This window comes from Coffea arabica, chromosome 5e (genome assembly GCF_036785885.1).
Source record: "Coffea arabica cultivar ET-39 chromosome 5e, Coffea Arabica ET-39 HiFi, whole genome shotgun sequence".
In the NCBI taxonomy this organism is placed as follows: Eukaryota; Viridiplantae; Streptophyta; class Magnoliopsida; order Gentianales; family Rubiaceae; genus Coffea; species Coffea arabica.
The window spans coordinates 11,570,689-11,593,580 of record NC_092318.1 but is presented as its reverse complement, the minus strand read 5'-3'; the positions used below and the strand labels follow the sequence as shown (position 1 = coordinate 11,593,580).

General features: G+C 35.1%; 1 protein-coding gene and 1 long non-coding RNA gene across 2 annotated transcripts; one reads left to right on the top strand and one right to left on the bottom strand.

Annotated features, from left to right (window-relative positions):
- Positions 1-4,406: 4,406 nt before the first annotated feature.
- LOC113687917 (anthocyanidin 3-O-glucosyltransferase 2-like) lies at positions 4,407-6,154 on the bottom strand. Its single transcript, XM_027205448.2, has one exon. It carries the CDS (start codon positions 6,013-6,015, stop codon positions 4,573-4,575), a length of 1,443 nt encoding a protein of 480 aa, XP_027061249.1. The 5' UTR covers positions 6,016-6,154; the 3' UTR covers positions 4,407-4,572.
- A 4,211-nt stretch (positions 6,155-10,365) lies between these two features.
- On the top strand, positions 10,366-19,007 carry LOC140006210 (uncharacterized). Its single transcript, XR_011813842.1, has 3 exons — positions 10,366-11,813; positions 18,121-18,183; positions 18,821-19,007. It is a non-coding gene; the product is annotated as an uncharacterized lncRNA (long non-coding RNA).
- Positions 19,008-22,892: the final 3,885 nt, after the last annotated feature.

The window sequence follows — 22,892 nt, the reverse complement described above, 5'->3', positions numbered from 1 at the left end:
TGAGGTGAAGAGAGTTGGAATAGACAGCCTTGTTTTGCTTCTTATTCTTGAAGTTTGAGGTATTTTGCTAAAAGATTTCCTTTTCTCCAATTGTTTTGGGCTGTTTATCCTATATATGTGGATAAGAAACATGTCTATGGCAATTTTAGGGATTTGCTAGGGTTTGGTGAGGTTGTACTAGGATATGTTCAAATTTCCAGCTTTGTTATGTATATGGCAGCCTTGGGATGTTACTTTCAGCCTTGATTGCTCTTTTAGTTTAACATGGGAATTTCTAGCTAGAGTATGCATTTTTTTTCCTCAAAATGAATTTTTCCAGCTTTGCTTTGTATTTTCAACCATGATATGATGATATCTAGTTTTAATATGGACTTGAATGAGTTCGTATGAGGATTTCTAGCTTTAATATGACTTTTTAGCTTCTAAATAAGAATTTTCCAACTTTAGTACCAAATTTTCAGACTTAGTTGCAAAATTCCAGCTTGGTATGGTTGTTTGTGTAACATATATATATATATATGTGAACTTGGATAGCCTTGTAACCTAGAATATGTGTCAAGTGCCTCCTATCATTTGTGGCTTTGGTTGGGACTGTTTTACCATGATGTTTAGCCTTGGAATTGGAAGGGAAAGTTAAGGCTAAACAAGGGGAGGTGTTGTCCATTTTCTTTCATGCAGTATAGATGAGTAAAGACGAGGGTTGTGGTGTGGATTTAGACTGGTTTGCCCAAAGCTTGTTTGAGCTTGTTTGAATTCAACTTATTTGAACCATAAGCTTAATTTTGTGTACCAAAATTGTGCATTTTCACAAGGAGGGAAAAACGATGGGTTCTAGTAACTTGTATCCAATGGTTAACTTGAACACTCTAATTGGTTTTCTACCAAAATAGTGAGTATGCTTCACTTATGTTTTGCTAAGCTATATAGGTTATTCTTTTTCATAAATCTTTCCTTCGATATTGACAAGACAAGTTGGGCATTTTGAAACATTGTTTGATTGTAACTTGCTATAGGATATTAACTCGCAGATTTTGAGAGTGACCAAGGTGTAAGGTCTAACCTTGACGTTGCTAAGCAGTAACTCGTTGGTATGTGTCAAGTGCATGTTTCTTGATATTTTGATTTCAATGATACCACATGTTATGTGTTGAATTCTGAATTGGATAAGGCGAGGGTGTACTTTATCGCACTCATCCTTTCTTTCTTGAATGATCTTGTACTCGCTTGAACTTGATTGACCTGTACTTGTGTTTGTACTTGTGCTTGACTTGTAAGTACTGAGCGGCAGTATGTACCACACGCAATCCAAGTAGGAGGTGCCTCTCATCCCGTTTCAGTACCTCTATCTTGATTAAGTCGATTGGAGAGTTATCTCGTCGACCCTAGTGCTGAGTGGCAGCATGTACCACACTCAATCCGAGTGGGAGGTGTTTCTCATCCCGTCTCAGTACCTCTATCTTGATTAAGTTAATTGGAGTGTTATTTTATCGACCATACTTATTCTTGCTTCGGTATACTCGAGTATTACTACCACTATGTCTATTTGGTGTTCGGACCCAGTAAGGAGTATGTTTGGTGGACGAAAAATTGGTGTAAAGTGGAGATCTACGGTCATTGTTTTTACTTCTTTAAACGTTGACGGAGTGTCAATAGGTTTGGATCAAGCTACTACAACGGGGAAATTGGCTCCTGAGAACTCCTGTGTCCTCTTAATGAATGTGTTTTAGTTCTTTTGTGGCTTTACGTGAAACCATTGTTGTTTTTCTGTACATGTACTATTTGAATTGAATTATGGTACTTGCTCTACTTGCTTGCTTGATTTCTTGGCCTCACTGAGCGTCCACTCATCCCTTTAAATTGTTATTCCTTAACAGGAATTTGAAGTGAAGAATTGAAGGCGCTAGACTAGTCAACTTTTGTTTAGAGTTAGTGTGATTCCTTGAGTGACTTTTGGACATTTGGAAGTGTAGATTTCATTTGTATTTGAAATATTATATTTGTAATAGTTAACGATATTGCCTAAGGATTGTGGCTGTTGTTATTCAAGTACTTTCTTGGTTTTAAGAAATTATTTGGCTTGAAAATCGTGATTTGGTTCGAATGAGTGCATGAGTCCTAGCGAGAGTTGGGCAGAAGGTCCGCAAAACCCTTGAGTTCGTCCTAGGGGGAGGTGGGGTCGTTACATATAAAACTATGCTCCCAAAATATTTCATTTTTATTTTTTTAAAATATCTAAACTTGTTAATTAAATTCAAAATAATTCTGTTATAAAAAATATTCTTTCTCAAATTAATATCAATGATTAGACTTTTGGCACACTATAGTACCATATGTCATGAATATTTGAGACTTTTGGAAAAAAAAATATTTATTGTTTAATATGGTACTATAGTGTGCTAATTATTTTAGGATCATATTATACATGAATTTAATTTAATTTAAATTATACAATAGATTATATGTGCATGTAATTTTCATTTAGTAGTTGGATCTCATTTTTATGAACAATCTTCCCTAAAAAAAGTCCAGATTATACTAATTTTTTCATTTTTATCATTATATTAATTGTTATACTATTTCTCTCATTTTGTTAGGTATATATTAATACAAGTTTAACTCTTGTTAATTCTTCTGTCCCAAACAATAAATTTATTAAAACTTTATCATCTTATTATATTCATAGATATTAAATTATAGGAATTATATAGATAGCTGATATTCTATATATAAATAGGAAGATTTGTTGTTATTGTTATCTAAACTTTCAAACAATTTCAAAAATTGAAAAATAATTAAAAAATTATAATACAACAAATTTTATTACATATTTTATAAGGTTATTTGAGAAGTCAAAATATTTTTATAGTGTTTGAAAATGCATAAATACAAAATATTTTTAAATTATACATATAATCATATATTATAAGTGTATTACGAGTACTTACTAATTAGAATACTAAGTTTCAATCAATAATCAAAAATCTTATTATTATTGAAAAAAAACTTCCTAATACTAATTTGATATAATTTTTTAAAGTAAAATAGTACATTTGTTCCATAAATTAGTCGTTTTGATCATTAATCCAATTTACTATGTTATCAATAAGAATTACCATTTATGTATAAAAATTTACTAGTACTTGAACTAAATTTACTCTCTAAAAGTAGGTTTGGGATATAAAGTAGTAATTTATTCCTTTAAAAAGTAAATTTCATATTTATTCCAATTTACCTTTTGAGACATAAAAGTTGCTAATTTATTACGTTAACTTACAATTTTAGATGAAAAATTTACTTCGTGATTTTTAGGCATTATTTTGTTTAGGTGAATAGCTCCAATGGATAATCAAATTGTCATTAAAAGTGTGATAACTTGTTATATCAAATAAAAATTATTTCATCACCATAACGATGGATACCAGAGCGTTTTCCTTAATTGAATCAAAATTTGATTTCATCATTTATTCAAAACTAGCTACGGCTTGTTTTGTCCTTTTCACTAATCTTTTTTTTGATCAATTGTCATCATCAACACCTGTTCATACTCCTATTTTAAGCTATTCTAGGGAGGTGATCCAACAGGATCACAGGGGACCGACGGGGACTGAACTATCATCGGACTAGACGAATATATTACGCACCCATATAAATCTAAGAGAAGTCACATTAAATAGCAATGTTAATGGGGAGGTAAGATTTCAACCTTAACCTTTCACCCACAAGACATAGAGCGCCCTTTCGGCTGTTCGGTCAGTGACCTGTTCAATAATACAGCCTGTCACATCTTGTGAGTTCCAGTTATAAGATCTATAAGGATATTGTCTAGTTTGAAGATCTATGAGCATATTGTCTAGTCGAAGACATATAAATTGCACAAACTGGATACGTATTCAGGAAGTAGGGGAGGTAGGTTCAAGTTGTGTCCGGTTCCATCAGGTTATTATTATATACTATCTGGTTATTCCATATGTTATAGCTTGTGGTGTATAACTACATTATATTATTTTATCAAACATATATAAAATATTTTATTTTTTTTATACATCAAATTTTATACGAATATAACAATATAATATGATTATACAACAAATATTGCAGAAAACAAAACAACCGCATTGAACCAGATGAAAGTACAATTGCACTGACCCCCTTTCCTGTGTCCAGTCTCATATCATCCTATCATTTCCCTTTCTTGTTGCCAATCAAAGTACATCTTACTCTTGGATGTGGCGAATTGAGATATAAACCATGGCTGAGAAACTTGTACAAATTTTTTTTCCTGTCGCTACCTTCACCTCTCCCCAATAAAAACTCCTTATGGACTTTTTAGTAGTTCTTTTTCCTTTTGCCTCTCTCTTGTTTTTTTTTTCCTGAAATTTGACTGACTGATAATATTTTAATTGAGCTTTGTGACAAATCTGTTTTATTTCAGGAAATCAAAAGGTACTGCACATGAACAAAAATACAGAAAAAAAAATACGAAAGAAAAATGACTTGCTAAACATTGCTATGCAGAGTTCATAGGCTCAGTCATAGTTGATCTTCTGCTCTGAGTGCAAAAAAAAAAAAAAATTAATGTAATTTTGGAACGTTATCCATTATGTCGTCCAGAAAACGTCTCAAGGAATCAGAGGATGATCCTCCTCCATGGAGAGCCATCCTGCTCTTCTCTTTCATTTCCTTCACCTTATTTCTGAATTCACTCTCAGACTCCATGAGCTGTTTAATCCCATTTTCAATCACAACTGCCCTGACAATCTCGTTAGCCTCCATTAGAAAATCTTTTCTGAAATCCATCTTAATCTCCACAGCCATCCCCAAGTCCTTCACCATTAGGAAGGCATTCGTCTGCTGCTCGGCATAGAGTGGCCAAGTTGCCATTGGAACGCCGCACCAAGCGCTCTCCAACGTTGAGTTCCAGCCACAGTGAGAGACGAATCCTCCCACAGCAGGATGGGATAGTATTGCCACCTGTGGTGCCCATCCAATGACTTTTCCCACCTCTGCAGTTCCCCGCAAGAACCCCTCTGGCAGGACTTCTTCCGGGTCCTCATAATCACCTGGAAACTGAAACTTTCCTTTAGGTGGAGGCCTTCTCAAAGACCACAAGAATCGAACTCCACTACGCTGGAGTGCATGAGCAATTTCCTTCACTTGTTCACCATCGAAAGATCCTGCACTACCAAAGCAAAGGAGCACGACAGAAGAATCAGGCTGATTATCAAGCCATTTTATAATCATCTCAGTGTCTTGGTTTGGACCATTGCTTCCCTTAAGTTTCAACACAGGCCCGACTGCATAGACCGGTGGGATAGTTTTATCGTTGGATAAAGCCTTTACTGCGTGGGATTCTAACTCGAGGAAAGTGTTAATGATGATTCCCTTGGTCTCCTTGTATCTTTTGGCTTGGTTGAGAAACATGTCGCAACCTGCATCCTTGTCAAAGATTACGGAAGGTAGAACTTTAGCTGGAACAGGATTGATATAAGTTGGAATAGCTAACTCAATATCTGAATTCTTGTAATTAGTCACATCTTCATTAAAATCAGCTCTCAGACTCTGCATATGCAATACAAGGCCAAGCATTGCAGCACCAGAAGTATAGAATATATACGAGGGAACCCCAAATTCATTGGCTACATCAATCATGGAGGTGCAAAACATGTCAATGACAACTCCAGCGAGATCAGATGAGGCAGAATTAGACATTTCTGCAAGAATATCCCTTACACTACTTTTGTGGTTGTCGATAAAATGATACAGAAACGCACTAGAAAATGTCGATTGCGAAGAAGACTCTTCTGGTTTGAGATCAAGAAACCTTATACGTGAATCTGAAGACTCTGACAGCATACTTGTGTAGCTACTCACCTTTTTATCGAAAGGCAGCTTCATAATCAGAACTGTGATCGATAATTGTTCACCACGATCAATAAGAAGCTTTGCTAGTCCAACAGTTGATACCAGGTGACCCATCCCTGGTGAAGGAATGAAAACCAGCTCTGCTTTCTTCATTTCGTTGATCTTCTGGTTATGTATTTGCTTCAATCACTCGATTGAAGATGAAATTGGAAAGTTAGGCTTTCTAGTGTCTACCTAGCTTTTAATAGAAGTGCGTGGTTCGGTGTATTTTGTCCTATTTACTGCAAGTCTTCATCGTATTCAAATGAAAGTGCGTGGATTCTAGATTTATTAGTCTTTTGAATAAGGGATGAACATTCTTGACCCGTCAAGTGCAGGTGAAGTCACTGCTCACATATTCAAGTCTTATCTACTTCTATGGTCAATTTGTCATACTACAAATTTCAAAATTTCTCCTTTTTCTTAAAAAATAAATTAAAAAAAAAAGTTTGAAGGACGTTTGGTCATGGCCTGATTTGGGCTATCATTTAACTTCAACCGGTAATCCTGCAATTGCACAAGCCCATATCCACATTGATACATGAAAGTAGTTATTCCACTATGATTTAGAGTTTTTTCACGTACCCGGTTTCAATAGCTATACGTAATCTCCTAATAATTTGAATTAAAATATCAAATTGTTAGAATTTGTATTCCATAATGGAGTCAATTAAAATGTGGAAAGTGCTCGTATGTTAAGATGAAAATTATCTGTTAACTGTAGGAGGATTATGTATAGATCTTCAAAACTATAAGGGAGTTATGTATAATTATGTAATAAAGCATTAAATCATAAGGGACTAAAATGTTATGCATATTATGTTTATATATCTTGGCTACTTTAATTATTTTAATTTCTAAGTAAAGGTAATCTCAACATTTCAATTAGTTTCATTGCAAAAGACCATTTCTGTCACGTTGACGCTTCAATCCAAATAGTGAATGGGTTTTGTGATAAAACACTAAACCACAAGAGGTAAAATGTAATTAAGACAAGTTTTCAGAAACAATAAGAAAAACCCCTCCTTCAAACTAAATTGCACCACCCAACCAGCATCAGGTTCTCTTTACACTAACTATGATTTTTTAAATTCCTAGCTAAAAGAAAATTACGAAAAATAAAAAGTTTTGGTTATGGACAAAGAATATACTCTGCTTCTTCAAAATTGCTTAATAGATTCCCTTGGTGAAAAATTAATTGAATAGCTAATATCTTTACAAGACGTGCAACTAAAATTATTACAAATCAAGGAATCCAGCTTCGATCTCATGACTAATCCTACATTTGCTATGAAAACAAAATTAATACAAGTTTAAAAAGAAAGAAACAAACTAAAAAAGGCATTCAAGACACTGGCTGCCAGTATATAGAATCAAACTAATCAAAATCCTTAAAAGAACCAAAACTTGAGTGAATAGATCAGCAATAAAACTGGAAATAACTGAATAATATCGCTTATTTAATTAATTAATTATATATTTGTTTTTATTCAACGAATATTCAAAACCTTACAAGAGAGAAAGAGAGATGAAGTATTGAGAACTGAAAACTAGTAGCTAACACGCTTAAGAGTCGAGCAAGTTTCCTAATCATGGGTGTTCAGGAATCGCACAAAAAAAAAAAAAAAAAAGAACAATGCATATAATGTCAAATTCATGGACCCCCACGGATAGTCCAACTAGTTCCATAGTCTGGTAATTAACAGAAGGTCCGTGATCGACCTTGCTACCTCGTTGTGTATCCTTGGAGCAAGATTCTACATAGTTTTAGGGGATTAGTTTGGTCGAAAGGTTGGGATACTCTTAAGTGAAAAAAAAAGAAAAAAATATAATGTCAAAATTCATGTGAGCAATGAAATTTGACATTTTTAAAAAAATGCTTATGACTTGAAATAATAAAATATTTTATCTACTTGTAATTTCTAAACTTTAATTTTGTGAAACATCTCAACTAAAGTTAGATTGTAAAAGATTAAACACATTCAAATCATTAATCTGTTGTATATTTTCTCCCAATAAGTAAGATGCAACAATTGTGCTACTTCTTTCAAAGAAATTCTTCTTCTGATCAAACAACCATGCACTATTTCCTTGTGTTAAAATCTTTGCAGTTAAAAGCAATGTAGATTGCTAATCAAATCATAATCATAATCCGTGTGTTTGGATAGGAGATTCTTTGAAAAAATTATTTGGAATGACATCATATAAGTTTTTTTGATGTAATATATATGAAATAAAAATATAGTTGAAAGCTTGAAAATACAAAATGATAGTCAGAATATGTTTTTATGATGCAAAACTTGAAAAATATTCTTATTTGAACATAACTTAGTGAAGTCAAATGTTAAATTAATGAGATAGCAAAATATGTTTTTCATTGCAAAGAATAATTATGAATAAATATTAAAAATTGGAAAAATTGTTCAAAACGTTGCTCACATTTTGCTAAATGAATTTTTTCGCCTTTCAGTTTTAAGATGTTAACTTTTCATCCCTTCCAAATTCAAGTCAGCAGTATTTAGTCCCAACCTAAGTTTTTGATCACTTTTTTCTAAAATCATCATGTGACCTACATGCAACCATTTTTATATACAAAAAATGTTAGATCCCACTTTTTTAGTGATGAAAATGAATATAGATTTGGTCATATCTCATTTTTTTTTAAGAAAAAAATAATGAATATTGTTTTGGGTCAAATCTTACTTTTGTAGGGATAAAATGAACATGGACCGGATTATTTGTTTAACTACAAATGGAATCTAAATTTTTTGCCCTTAGAAAAATGATTATATGTGAATCACATGATGTATTCAGGTAGAAAGTGATTGAAAATCTAAGTTAAAATCAAATTTTATTGATTTGATTTTTAGGAATGTAAAGTTACCACTTAAAAGATGAAAGACGAAAAAAAATTCATTGGACTAGATATGAGTTCGTTTTGAGAATTTTTGTGCACTAATACGTGGATAACCCGACCTGTAATTTAGGATAGGTATCCGCAAAATTCAAACAAGTGTCAAGGACAATGCTATAATGCCTACAATTATGGTAACGATATTAGGATAACCTACTATTGTAGGTTTCTATTAACTTTGTTGACAAATCAAATTTTTTAGCGTCTTTTTAAATATTGTATTAAAATAATTAATATTATCATTAATAAGTTTTTAATTAAAAAAGTAAGTATATGTCTGAAATAGTAAATTTTAGTTATAACTAGAAATTTACACTTTGAATAATGTAATTCACTTATTATTTGACAGAGGTTATTTTTTTAAATTAAACTTACTAATACTAAAAGTAAAATATTTGCATTTTTAAGTAAAAAAATCACCTATTTTTGGGTTGTCACCTGTCTCGCTAAAGTCACCTGCCTTCATCTCATTCTCTTCTCACGTTACCATTTCTTTTATCTGGCAAAATTTTCCTCTTTGGTCCACACTTTCTTTTGTCACAAATGAACTAATTTTTTCCCTGGCAATATTTTCCTCTTTAGTCCACACTTTCCCTCTCTCCTCATCGATCGATTTTGGGTGCTGCGGCATGCAGACCAAATAAAAGTGTTGAGATTTTTATTAGGATTTAGCAGTGGTGGTAGTCGACCAAAGAGTAGATGAAAATCAGCCAAGAGATTATACCATCATGTTTTATTGAAAAACGTTTGATTTTATTGCTCTAATTTATTTATCTTTTATTTGATTCATTTGTCAAGATTATCTTCCAAAATTAGGGCTGAGAATTTGATGATTTTATTGCAATATTGGTGCTGGAAATGTCGGTTGTGCTTGTGGTTTTGATTGTCTGCCGGTAAAATAATAGGTTGAGTGAAAAAGTATGAATCTACATAGTGTATTTTGATTGTCTGCTTGTTTTTAGTTTTTGGTGCTTATCAATCAACTCATTTGGGCTGTAAGCTTCGTAGCCATATGAAACATCTAGGAAATAACTTAGACCCTTTATGTGAAACTTTGTAGTGTGTAGGCGTTTATATTAAATGTCGTTAATTTGGGAATGCATATAAGATGTTTGGTTAAATGTCAAAGAGAAATTTGTATGCTATGATTGATGTCTGTAGGCGTGAGAAAAATTTAAAGTTCTAATTGCCAAATGGACTGTTATTATTGTTACTCATTTATTTTTGAATCTAGATGGTATCTTTCTCCTTCCCCTCTTAAATTATAGTCGTTCCAAAGTAATTATAATTAGTGGTATGTTTCCTTTACTTGTCTAATATAATTCTTCCTAAGTTCTCATGGTTTTCGTTTGTTTGCTTAATTCTTTCCTCCAGTGAATTTGGCCAATATAAAAGTAGAAATACTAATTATAGTCTTTTTATGCTACTCATAAAAAGAAGCAAATGAGGCTAATCAAAAGGTGTTTGTGAGAAGAATAATCTTATTAATTTAGCTCATAGGCTAACCAGAAGGTAAGTTGTGGACATTCAATTTTTGGTTCCCTTTTTTTTGGGGGGGGGGGGGGGTTAGATCAAAATGTGTTATCTTCCATTGAAATCCTAGTTTCTACCTTCAACATGAATAATGGCTCCGTTTAACAAATGAATGTTTTGGGTGTTTTTTTAAAAATTTTTTGTAACTTACTATAAAAAAGTTGTAGGAAAAATTTGGTAGATGGAAAACTTTTTTTTCTTTCTTTAATTCCTCTCTTCTTCTTCTCCCTTCCCCCTCCCCCTCTTCCTCCCCTTCCCCTAGCCGGAAGTTGCAGCAGCCAACAGCAGAAACAATTTTTTTTTTTTTTTGCATTTTTCTCTCTGCCCCTCGTCACCCTCTCCCTCCTCCCCTCTCCTCCCGCTCCCCTTCCCCTGCCACCTCGTCAAAGTATCTCAGAACTTATGCAAGATTTAAACGGGGTCGCTGAAATCTCATTGATAATGCGGCAAGGCTTAAGTACTCAGTTGCGCAACAAACATTCATCTAATTTTGAGTGATAGTTTATGGAGTACTGCCTGAGAAGTGCATAAACAGACGTTAATAACAATTGCTGGCTCGATTTAGTAACATGTGCGAGTAAGGCAAAATCTGACGTTAGTGAGAATGCGTCCTTTTCCCGGAATAATGATGATAAACGATTGAGACATTCGAAAACCTGCAAAAGAGGTAAGTTATCAATATGATAATTACCAAAAACTTATTATATATATATATCTTACATATATAAAGTGTCAATAGGCTTGTGAATAGTGCCTGGTGGATCGGTTATGCCGTGATTTGTGTGAGCTTGAGGGGCGTTTTGGTCTTTTGCTGATGGGTGGCATTGGTTTTTCTGGAATTTTATGATTCTTGGTTGCATGATATTGGGGCAGCTTGGCGACACGGTGATTCACTGTTTAGTTGGCTTTGCTGGAACCTTTCTTCTCTTTTAGCTTTCTTTTTCTTTTTAGTTTTCGTTGGAAGCTTCAGAAATGACTTGAAAAGTTTTCTTTTGCTTTTCAAGTAATTCGCTGTTTAATTAGCTTTCTTGGAAATTCGCTTCTGTCAGTGTGGTCCTCTTGTATAATTCACTTCAGACGTGTGTTTGGTTTCCCAATCTCTTGTATAATTGTAGTTGCTTTGGCTGCATTGGTGAGTAGGCGGTGGATAGTGTCCGCAGCAGTCTCTGGTTTTGCAGGGTGATGTCTTTACTTTCTCACCTAATTGATCTTCTGAGCAAGCTGTGTTTGGTGGGCCGGTTATACTGTGATTTTTGTGAACTTGAGCTGTGTTTTGGCCTTTTGGCATTGGACGGCAATGGTTTGATGGAAATTCACTTCTGTCCGCGTAGGCTTCTTGGATGGGAACATTTTGGCGGTCAGCAATTTCCTCTCATTCTGTTCTTGGTTCTGTGCTGAATCCAGTGCGCACCGCTTCAGAGTTTTAGGAGCTATTACTTTTTCTTTTCTTCGCCTTCTTTACCAGGTGTGTTTTTCCTGTTCCTCATTCTTCTTCTTAGCTTTTCTCTGGCCAGTGTTTTTTCCTTTCCTTGTTTTCCTATTACCAGGTCCTACCTACCTGAAGCATAGCGTCAGGGCAGAATACCTAGTATATATATATATTTATATATATATAGAACTTCAATTTTTTAATTAGTACTTAAATACCAATTTTTTTTTTATTTTTTCAGTAGGAAAGCCATGAGACTTAAAAAACAAGAGAGAACAAGGAAGTTTAAACCTAGAACTTAAGAAACATCCCAACTTTTGTTGTTGGCAAATCAAAATAAATTATGTTTTCTTAATTTGTGGAGTCCTTGTATAATGATGAACATTTTACTAATAAAGGATTAATCTACTCCCCTGCTAAGATTTAAGACCAAAAGAATAGTCTTTTTAGAAGTTAGTGTGTCTTTTGATAAATCTCACAAAGCCCAAAGTTTGAGATTTTTTATTCCATTTTATGTGTAAGTAGATGACTATCCAGTGCTTACCCCGTTACCGCCCCCCTCCCCCAAAAAATGAAAAAAAAATCACTATACCACTTTTTATTCCAGCACATGTAATTTCACTTATAAGATTAGAGAATATAATAAAGATTGGTACACAAAGTGGAATGGAGGATCCAAAGCCAAAACCCAACCACTTACTTGAAACTGGTTTAGATGCCCACATTTGTATACACCAGATAAATCAGTTCAGATGTTTTGTTCCTAAATCTAACTATACTTATTTTGCACCTAATAAATAGTTAGCGGATCAACAAAATAATAAACCTACTGTGCATATGCCAGGTTGATTATCAGCTTTTTAAGAACCCAGTGGAAATGTACCACCTATATTTGCAATTTGATGTCAACGATCTGCATCAGTCTCAATGATAAAGAAAGTGCAATTAGCTTTTTTACCTTAACAAAAGGAAAATAGAAATGCGGCAGACGTCGTAACTTTGAAAAATCTAGATCGATAACTATTAGTCTTGGGAAATTTCCGTATCTATTGTTATCTTATTTTTTATTCCTACAAATTAGATATTCCCTTCTAAATTTTAAACACTTTGATGGGTATTTAATATCGTAAATAACAAAGTAACGATTAAGGAGGTTTATATATGTATGAAACTTTCAAATTTTCAGCGTCTGTAATGCTATTAGAATCCTATAATAAACATCTCAATCATAATTTATCCATTTTAGTATATTGCATCTTTCTAGAGTTATTTGCAGCTGCTAGGATTCGTAGGTTAGGAAAATTCCGATTATCTTATCATGTCCTTTTACCACCAACAATCCCGCATGGATGGAAAAATAATAGTGACAATAAAGTTCACTGATTGAAAAATATTTAGGGGGTGCTTGGTTTGAGGGTATGGGATTCAGGATTTGGAATGATATCCATTTTAAGTGCTTGGATAATAGGTGTGGGATTCAAGATTTTGGAATGAATTCTAAAAAGTTAGCAACTCTCCATTCCTGAGTGAATTGGTGGGTTTTGTTAATTCCTATATTTGATTCCAAGATAATTTTTATAAAACATTTTTTTTATTCACTGATCCCTTCATCCTCGTTCAGTCATCTTCCCTCCGGTCTTCTCCCATCATCTCCCACCACTCTGTCTCCTCTTCCATGGCATCCAAAAATTTTCCTTGTTGCCATCACTCGACATCTCAAAAACTTCCACCTTCCTCCTCACTAGTATCACTCCTTCCTCACCCTCAAAATCCTAACCCTAGACCCCCCAAATTTCATCCATCACAACAAGCTCCTGCACAACCTCACCTCTGAGTTTAAATCAGTACCAGAATTTACAGCCGCAATCTCAAGGGGTTCAACTTCAACTTGAGAAAGAAACCGGTCGGCTTGAGTTTGGTGCCACCCCACTCAATGTTCCTTAAATCTGTTTGCAAGCCATTGACAGGTTCTCAATTTGGATTGTATCAATTGACAAGAAAAAAGAAAAGGAAAGAACAAAAAATGGAAAAAAAAACATAAGGCCTTGATTGGGGATGGTCTGATAATGGCTGGTATTGTATGAAGGAACTCCGAGTTTGGCTATAATGGAGTCAAGTAGCTAACGGGAAATGGGTTCTTCAGTAACTTCTTTGCTTACTTTTGTTTTGTGTTGCATGCGTTGACTTGTAAAATTTGGGTGCGAAGAGTATTCCAGGCAAGTCTGTATATTTGCTTTGCCTCGTTCTCCGCCAAATGAATGCTGTACAGCCTAAGAAATTCTCTGTAGTTGGATGATGGCTGGTGATTGTTGCTAAAGGCTCCGCATGATTGAACCCAACAAAGAAAAAGATAGGGCAAAAATGCAATTATAATTTTGATACCCATTCCACTAAAAATTGTACCAAGTTGTAGTGATTTCAATGATACCCGGAGCTTATACCCATACTGATTTTTTATAATTCATTCCGTATCCAATACCAATTCCGGAGCATGAACCAAGCTTATATCTTCACGTCACCAACGCATGAATTAAGCATACAAATGAGTGCCACGATCCACGATCCACGATCCTTCTTAAATAATTTAGAAATTAGTTTATTATATATGAAGTGTGTCATAGAGAAACGCTCGAAAGAGTCCACCAAAAAGATCCAATATATAAGTCAAGAACTCAACTTTGATCTTAAGTATACAAATGAGTGAATGATTTAGAAATTTGTTTATTATATATAAAGTGTCTTAAAGAAAAACATTCAGGAGAGCCTATCAAAGATACATAATATATAAGTCAAGAACTCAAATTTGATCCAAACATTTAAATTATTAAGTTTCACACCCTTACTTACATATTAAGCACTCTTTTGCCATCTTTTGAAACAATGTGAAATTTAGCCTGTCAACAAGAAGCCAGGGAAGTGGGGCTTGTCTCCTGATTCATCTCTGATACTTAAGTTAGTAAGACAATTCAGAAAAAAAAATAGTAGAGAAAGAGAGAGGGAATTGGCTATTGCTCAAATGGGAGAGACTTGGGGGTATTTATAGTTGCAAGAACCCACTTTCAATCATATCTAAAAAAATGGATTCGTCATGATTGCATTGCGGTACCTGCAACCTTATATGCTTCCCTAACAGATTAGGTGTCAAGATGCTGACACAAGTCAAATCAGTCATGCAATTGGCCCTCTTCCCTGTGCAAAGGACCTAGGGATTCTCGAGAAGGACGTCTTGAGAAGTAATCCGATTAATCAGTTTGGTACTCCTCGGGACCCAACACAGAATCGAGGTCCCAATTTGGACCCCTACAGTAGGCACAAAGCTTGAATCCTTGCCGTTATTTCATATTTCATACTAAAAGGGCATTGAGTGAACAAGTGATCAAACTGGTTCGGTAGCACTACCCTATAGAACACAATTACCACTCTCAACTAGACCCCAAGTTTTAAGCATAGTGTGAGTAGATACCGGGCATATCGCTATAATTAACCAAATAACGTAGTGCCCATAAGTTTAGAGAGACCAAAAATAGGCTACTACTTTTTGTCAATAGATGGTTGATTTATTCTCTCTTTCTCCAACTATATCGTGCCATTTTGATCACTTTGCTCATTTGAGGTGAAACTTTAGCAGTTGGGATAGTATGATACGATCTACACCCTATTTCAGACGCAATCCATAACATGACAAGCCACCAGATTTAGAATTGTTGGTATCGAAGTTTGACAGTGAAAAATCTAGTTTGATCTTGGACAGCATAGGAACGAATTAAAGTTGGGTAGAACGATGCCACAATCAAGTGTGATTCTTGATTGATAAATTAGATGAACACCTTAGGAAAACTCTACGATACTGTGACACCCCGAATATTAGGAAGTTGTTTGTAAAGAAGATACTAAAGTGTATTTCTTTGGGTTTGATTTAAAACCTTATTTTGTTTTAAAAGATTAGAAACCCTAATATTTTAATCAAAAACCCTAGTTTACTTGTGACTAACCGGATTTCTTAAATCTCTCATATTTTAATTGAAACCCTAATTTTAATCACTGGAATTGTAAAATTCCTCACGTTTTTCTTAAAAATGCTCTTTATTTGGAAATTATTTATTTATTATAGCCCTACTACCCAGTCATTCCACAATAAGTGTAAATGAACCTAGAAAGTAGGGTTTCACTTTTCGGTTTCAAGATTGGAGCAAATTAGGGTTTTCGTGATTTTTCGTAGGATGATTTTCGGTACGGAGCAAGGATCAAATTAGGTGATTAAAAGTGAATTTTAGGTGAGAAATAATATGTGATTAGGAGTAATGATAAAAAGTTAGTGAATAGGAAGTAAAAACCCTAGTACGTGTGATTTAAGAAAAAACGGTGCGAACCGACGGGTGTCGATCACTACTGATTGAACCCACCACTTGACCACCACTTTCTTACTACCACATACCCTTGACATTTTTACAAAATATCCCCCCTCATCCTCAGCCATGTGACCAAAATATGTGGCCCAAAATGGAAGGAAAAGAAAGAGAAATTTGGAAGGTTTTGGTGGTGACAAGTGTCACACACCTATGGCTCTTTGACCAAACCAATTGTCTTGCCTTTTTATCTTCCATTTAGCTTCATTCTTCCTCATTTTCTTCTGGTTTGGCTGAGACAAGAGAGAGAGAAAGAGAGAGCAAGAGTTTCACCATTTCATCTTGATTTGCACCATCCAAGTGAGGAACCAAAATTCTAAACCGATTAAAGTGTGAGTTGTGACCTTGGGAAGCTAGGGGAACTAAAATATTTCCAAAGGAGGTGAAGTATCACTCTTTCAAGCTTTGTTTTGAGGTATAAGATATGATCATGGTTCTTGTTCTTTTAAATTTTGGTTTAAGATGTTATCGAGCTCATGTTTTGATTAGACTACAAGTTATACAAGTTGTTGTGATGATTTTGGATGATATATGCAAGTTAGAGTTTGATGATTTTCTGCCTAAAGTTGTTGTATGGTTAGTATATGTTTTATATAAGATTATACAAGGGGCTTTGGTAGTGATTGGAACAAGGAAAGGAAGAAAGTTCAATTGAAAACCAAAAATTCCAGATTTCTGGAAAATTTCAGCTCTATTCTGTCCGGTTTTATTTCACCATGTTAGAGGCCGAATTAGGCTTGAAATAAAACATGAAAGTTGTATATAATGATATTTTATAGGTTCCTACAAAATTTCAGCTCAATCGGAGCAACGTATCCTGTGAAAAGACTGAAATACCCCTGCTGCCCTGTTTCTACCTGAACTTGATAATTGCTTCTGTAATTGGTTAATTTCGTTGAGAATACTTCTGATTTGGTTATTGACACCTTATTAAGAAATGTATCCTTGTATCTTATCTTTCAAATGGCTTTGGAATCACTTGATTTGGACTTAGGGAGCCTGACTTATGATATTTGAGCCAGAATGCGGTTTGTAAACCTGTTTTGACGGTGCTGGTTTGGTATACTGATATTTTGACCTAGTTTCACTACAAAATGGACTGAGTGACCTTCTTCAATCTTGTAGCCCCCTGTCTTAGCTTCGAAATGGCATAAGTTTCACCTCAATCTGATAAGCGTAGCCTCGGATGTGCCCATTCCGCAAAACCCTATCAAATCTGTGTTTTTGTAAACTTCATTTCCGCATTTGTTATGAGTTGATTTATGTCCTTGTATTGTCTTGAGCCTATGGAACGGCTATTGAAATGAATTTGTGTTGTGTATAAACTTGGGCTTGAATGAGAAAATAATGAAGCCAAAATGGCTGGAAAATTAGGTAAATACAAAGGGCGTGCTGCCCAAATTTTCGCTCAAGGACTAAGTTTCTATTTGAATTTGTATATTTTCAGACCATTCCAAAACATGATACCTCTTCGATTTGAAATGCCAAATGTTTACTTACTCCGTACCCAAAATATAGAAGTATGAGTTAGGGTTTTATCGGCCACAAGTGAACTACTTTCAAGTACGGTTTTAAGAGTCTCCCTTTTCCATATGATTTTCATCAAAACCCTTGTTATATAACCTCTACTTGAATATATAGTGACTTTTAGTCATACAAACGATTCTTTACGATTCCGAAAGAATATTTTCTTAGCCTATCTATTTGTCTTTTGATTTTGTCGTGGTCAAATGTTTTCCGTTCGAATTCTATAAGCCCTTTTGAGCTTGGTTTTGTGATTGATTTTGAAACCCTAGTTATTTTTGTCCACGGGTCCAAATGTCCTTGTTTCACTTTAAAGTCTTTTTGTACGTTCTACTCAATAATTGTTGAGTTTCTTCGATTGCACCTAATTGTTGTGCTAGATGATCTGTAATATTCTTTCTCGTTCAATTTAGGTTTTCTCGGTGACTGAGGATAATATCCGGAAGGATATTTTACCCGTTGTTTTGCGTACATAGGTGAGTGTTCCTTGTTTGTTACATTTCCTTGACTTATTGGCTTGTTATTATGGATTGATAATGTGTTAAGTGCTTTCAATGATTGTTAAAACGAGTTTTCTAGGCGAGTGTGTACTTTATCGCACTCGACCTAAATAAATATGAAACTTTCAATGATTAAATGATTAAATGCTAGTTGTGCATGAAAGTAAGACTTTTGGCTGAATTGGGCCCTGCCCTTCGTTACCGATCGACTCGAGCCAGAAGCGGACTCGGTCGGGCGATATGGTGACCCTGGGTGAATTTGGTATACTCGAGTATTACCTTGTAGTCCGGCCACGTCCGGATGGATGGAGTCCGGTCAATGTCCGGAAGGGGATGAATGAACGAACGAAGGCACGAGGGTTTTACTTCTCAAAAAGGAAATTTTCAAATAATTGGAGGAATAAGGGGAAATGTCAGGGGAACGAACGAACGAACGAATAGCTCCTTGGGAGCCCGTATCCTTTTAATGAATGTGTTACTATCGCTTTCCATTGTAAATGTTTCTGGAATTATTGATACTCCATGGTTAATGTCTTGAATTGATTGTTTGATTATGTGTTCAGAACCTCACTGAGCTTTTAGCTCATCCCTTTAGTTTTATTTTCCTTAATAGGGGACGGCGAGCAGGATGAGAGCATAGACTAGCCTAGTCTAGTTCTTTTGTTTCTTTTGTAGTGGTTCTCGCCTAGTGCTTGGCACGGGCTGGACGTATGAAGGATTGAGAACCTTTGTATATTCGATCTTTATACTCCCTTTTGGGATAGCAATGTATATAAGTTCCGCTTTAAGTTGGGATCGCTGCCCTATTTATTCTTGTGATTTATTCCGATTTTAATTGAGAACTGTAGTGAACGACTGAGTCCCGACGAGAGTTGGGCAGGCGACCCGTCGAACCCTGGGGTACACCCTAGGGGGAGGTGGGGCCGTCACAGATACTCAAGGAAAACTTGCAAAATGCCAAGAGAATTTTACTCTCAATGTTTATTGCCGGAAATCTCAAGTTAACCTCTTACAAAGCAAAAGTAAGGCTATTTATAGTCTAAAACCTAAACTAGTCCAAATTTGAATTGGACATGAATTACATCACTTATTGCATTTAAACTACTAATCTAGTGGCCCAAATAGCTAACATAGTTGACCATTTATTTCTAATAACCAACAATTAAGTAACTAAACAAAATCTTAATATGTTGAGCAAAAATTTTAAAAAAACCCTAAAAATTATCCAAACCAAATATGCGCATGATTATTGTCCGGATTGTTATGCATATTGAAGGCAAAGACTGAAACACGAAGAAATTGAAATGAGTCGCTCCTGAGGATGCGACCTGTGAGGGATCTGCAAGTGAACACACTGCACCCTGAACGGATTTCCCAATTCCTACTGTAATTTGGATTAGTGTGGAAATGATGACTTACTCAGGATCCACCCCCACAATCACTTTGAGAGTTCCAATGATGGTTTTACGAATTCCCACATGAGCCAGAGTAAATTGAACAAGAGCTTGAATTAGCACTTCGACTAATATTGGAAGTAGCCACATGGGTTCCTTAGCATGAGTACTTGCGACTAGACCAATTAGAATTAGACCTTATTCATGAATGCATCCTCAGCTAGTTCGGATAGCGACAGGATGCATATCATTCCCCTTCTTTTGAAAGAAATTTTTCCTCAAATCAAGCACTTGTTTACAATGAAGCAAGCCGAGGTATGTCTTGATGAACGCAAGCCATGTAACATGTCTTCTACTTAGTTTGCCATGAACATGATCCAACACACACATCGCAACTCACATCCCATTTGCCACAAACATATAACATCAAGGCTACTTGAGTCTCCATCATTCCCTTCTTCATAGAAAATATTCGACCTTGAATTGATTTCTAGCTCAAACAAATGAATGATAATGAAATACTTGTAATCACCAAACTCATCAAGTTGATTACAAGAGGGAGATGTTTGATTTCCATGCATCATTCAAATTAGTTGCACATGACATGAGTAACACTTGAACCACTAAATAAAATAGAATATGCATCCATGTTAGCCTTTAGCTGCCAAATGAGAAAATTTCCCAAAGCAACTAAATCAAGGTGATGCATCGTATTACATGCATGGACAACAAATATGTCGGGACAAAGAACATCATGCAAGTAAGCAAATTTAAGTACAATACTGATAAAGTCAAGGACTTTAAATGTTCCACAAATATAAACATAATAATCACATGACTTAGAGAAAACAAATGTCACGTAAGGATTCAACAATAGACTTTCACATCTAAGACAAATGCAATTCACAAAATGACTCAAACTAACTCTGGAAGATGATCATAAATCAAATAAATAGCTTTATCAAACTGTAGTAGCTCAAGATGACAACCAGCATCTCATACATAAACAACCTCAAAAATAATGCCAATTAATTGAAGTATTTTACCATGTGTCAATGAATCAAGAAACACAATCTTAACATGCACAAAGGTTGCTCACACAATTTACTAAGATAATGATTAAATACATACAAAGACACGTTAGGAAGAAATCATACCTCCATAGGTAAACCATGATAACTAAGTACTCTAAATGAGAAACTTACCTTATCAGTGGCTGATTTGGCCAACAATATATTCATCATATGTTTTCGATTCAAAGAGCCATTGATTAGTACATTTATCAATTGTTCCTATTACTAGAAGAACAACTCCAAGACCTAAATCCAAAACAAAGCAATCAGCTGTTAATGTTCCATCAAAATTAGATGAAAACAATAAAGGTACACTAGCAAGATTATAGTTGTGTATCGGAGATGATTTGGCTTTAATCTCTCCCAATTCTACCCTTTCATCCACTTTGGTAGGTAAGACAGCTATGCAATTGAAATCCTTCAAAAATCGACGATAATGATGTATGACTCCATGAAGACAAATTCAATGGAAGCTTCTAATTTCTTCGAAGGACTTCGGAATAGAACATTTCATGATCATCTCGATTTTACTCCGTTTAACTTACAAACAACAATTAACACTGAACAAAGTAAGATCGCTAGAAAACAATAAACCCTCTCCATTTGTTGTTCACTAATTCTCTTAAGTTCTGGTTTCATGGCGTTGAACATCATTGAATAATCGGCTGCAGGATTAGTTTGCTCCATTTTTTTTTCTTTCTTTTACCCCTGCCAATACAAGTATAGCCTTACTTCACTCCCTAAGTGTTTCGCTCACACTCGTGTTTCACTCAAGATCACTCTAATACTCTTACCAATACTCTCACTATGCTAGATTGAGTAACTTGAGCAAGTCTGTACAAATCCTAAAATTATTCATCAACCTCTCTCATGAGAGTAACCAAAGAATTAAGACACCTAGAACAAGGATTGGATCACAGGTTCAGATTGGTTTAGAAGTTTCCTAATTTGGATGGACTCAATAATCAAGAATAAGAAAGTGATACAAGCTGTCCACTAGTTTCCCAATTCGAATGGACTTAATCAAGCAAGAATGGGGAAGTTATCCAAGCTGTCCACTAGTTTCCTAATTGAATTTGGAAACAAGTAGGTTTTGGAAACCTTGGAAAAACCCTTTTTTCTTCTTGTAAACAACTTTAGAAAGTTCCAAAGCTAAGTAAGAATATGAAATTCAATTGGTTTCCCCCAAAGAATGAGTACTATGAACCGACTTCTTCCAAGAATAAAACACAATTCGGTTGCTTTCTTCCTTCTTTTCGCTCTTTTTTTTAAGTTTTTTTTCACTATCACGGACAAGAACAACACAACACTTGGCTGAATGGAGAAAACTCCAGATTTGATCTTCGGCCAAATCACATGGTTCAAGAGTCAAGGATTCGATAAGTTCTACTCCTTGATAAAGAACAACGCAGGCACCTTTCAAGAACTTCAAGATTCTTCAAGAAAAGTATCAAGATTTGAAGCCTCGAAGCATTTGGAACCCCAAATATTTCCAAGAAAGTTGTCAAAAATTTCAAGAACTCCAAGATTGTGGTCAAGAAATTCAAGAGCTCAAGATTTCTTATAGGATCTTTCAAGATTCACTCAACACCAACAAGTTTCGCAAAATTCAGATTTGAAAACAAGTTAACAAGTTGGATAACACAAGGACAATGAGATTAAAAATTTTGGACAGCAATAGACACAAGGACTTCGAACAGAATTTTAAGACAAACGAAGGAATACTAGACGACTCAACTTCGGACAACAAGCAACAAGTCAGCGGAAAGCGATAAACCCTAGAAACGAACTAAACGAAAACAAGAAAGTGGATATAACTATTTGATACCTCAACCAGCTCTGAAACCAACTGATACGTCCCTCAGTCAACTTGTTCCGAGACCCATAGTACGACAAGCCCAAGGATCTAGAAGAATTATCAAAAGTTTGGTTGATGGAACCTAGAATCAAGAAGGACTACTCGACTTGATTAAGGCATTAGAACAACAACTCTAATCGAGGCGGATACTCAAGTTAGATAGGCTGGGTTGAACAATCAAGGACAAACGCTAGATTGGTCAAGAAACCCTTGCCACGCGAGTAAGAGGATTTGCTCTCGGTATGAGGAGACAAACGAAATAAGTTTTATTCCAAAAAAGTATGTAACCCCCATAACGGTACATGAGATGCCTTTTTATAGGCTAAAACCCTAAGAGTCAAATCCGTTTGGATCATGGAT

Excerpts from the sequence above, each read along its gene's own strand:
- LOC113687917 (XM_027205448.2), bottom strand. The coding sequence starts at position 6,015 with ATGAAGAAAGCAGAGCTGGTTTTCATTCCTTCACCAGGGATGGGTCAC.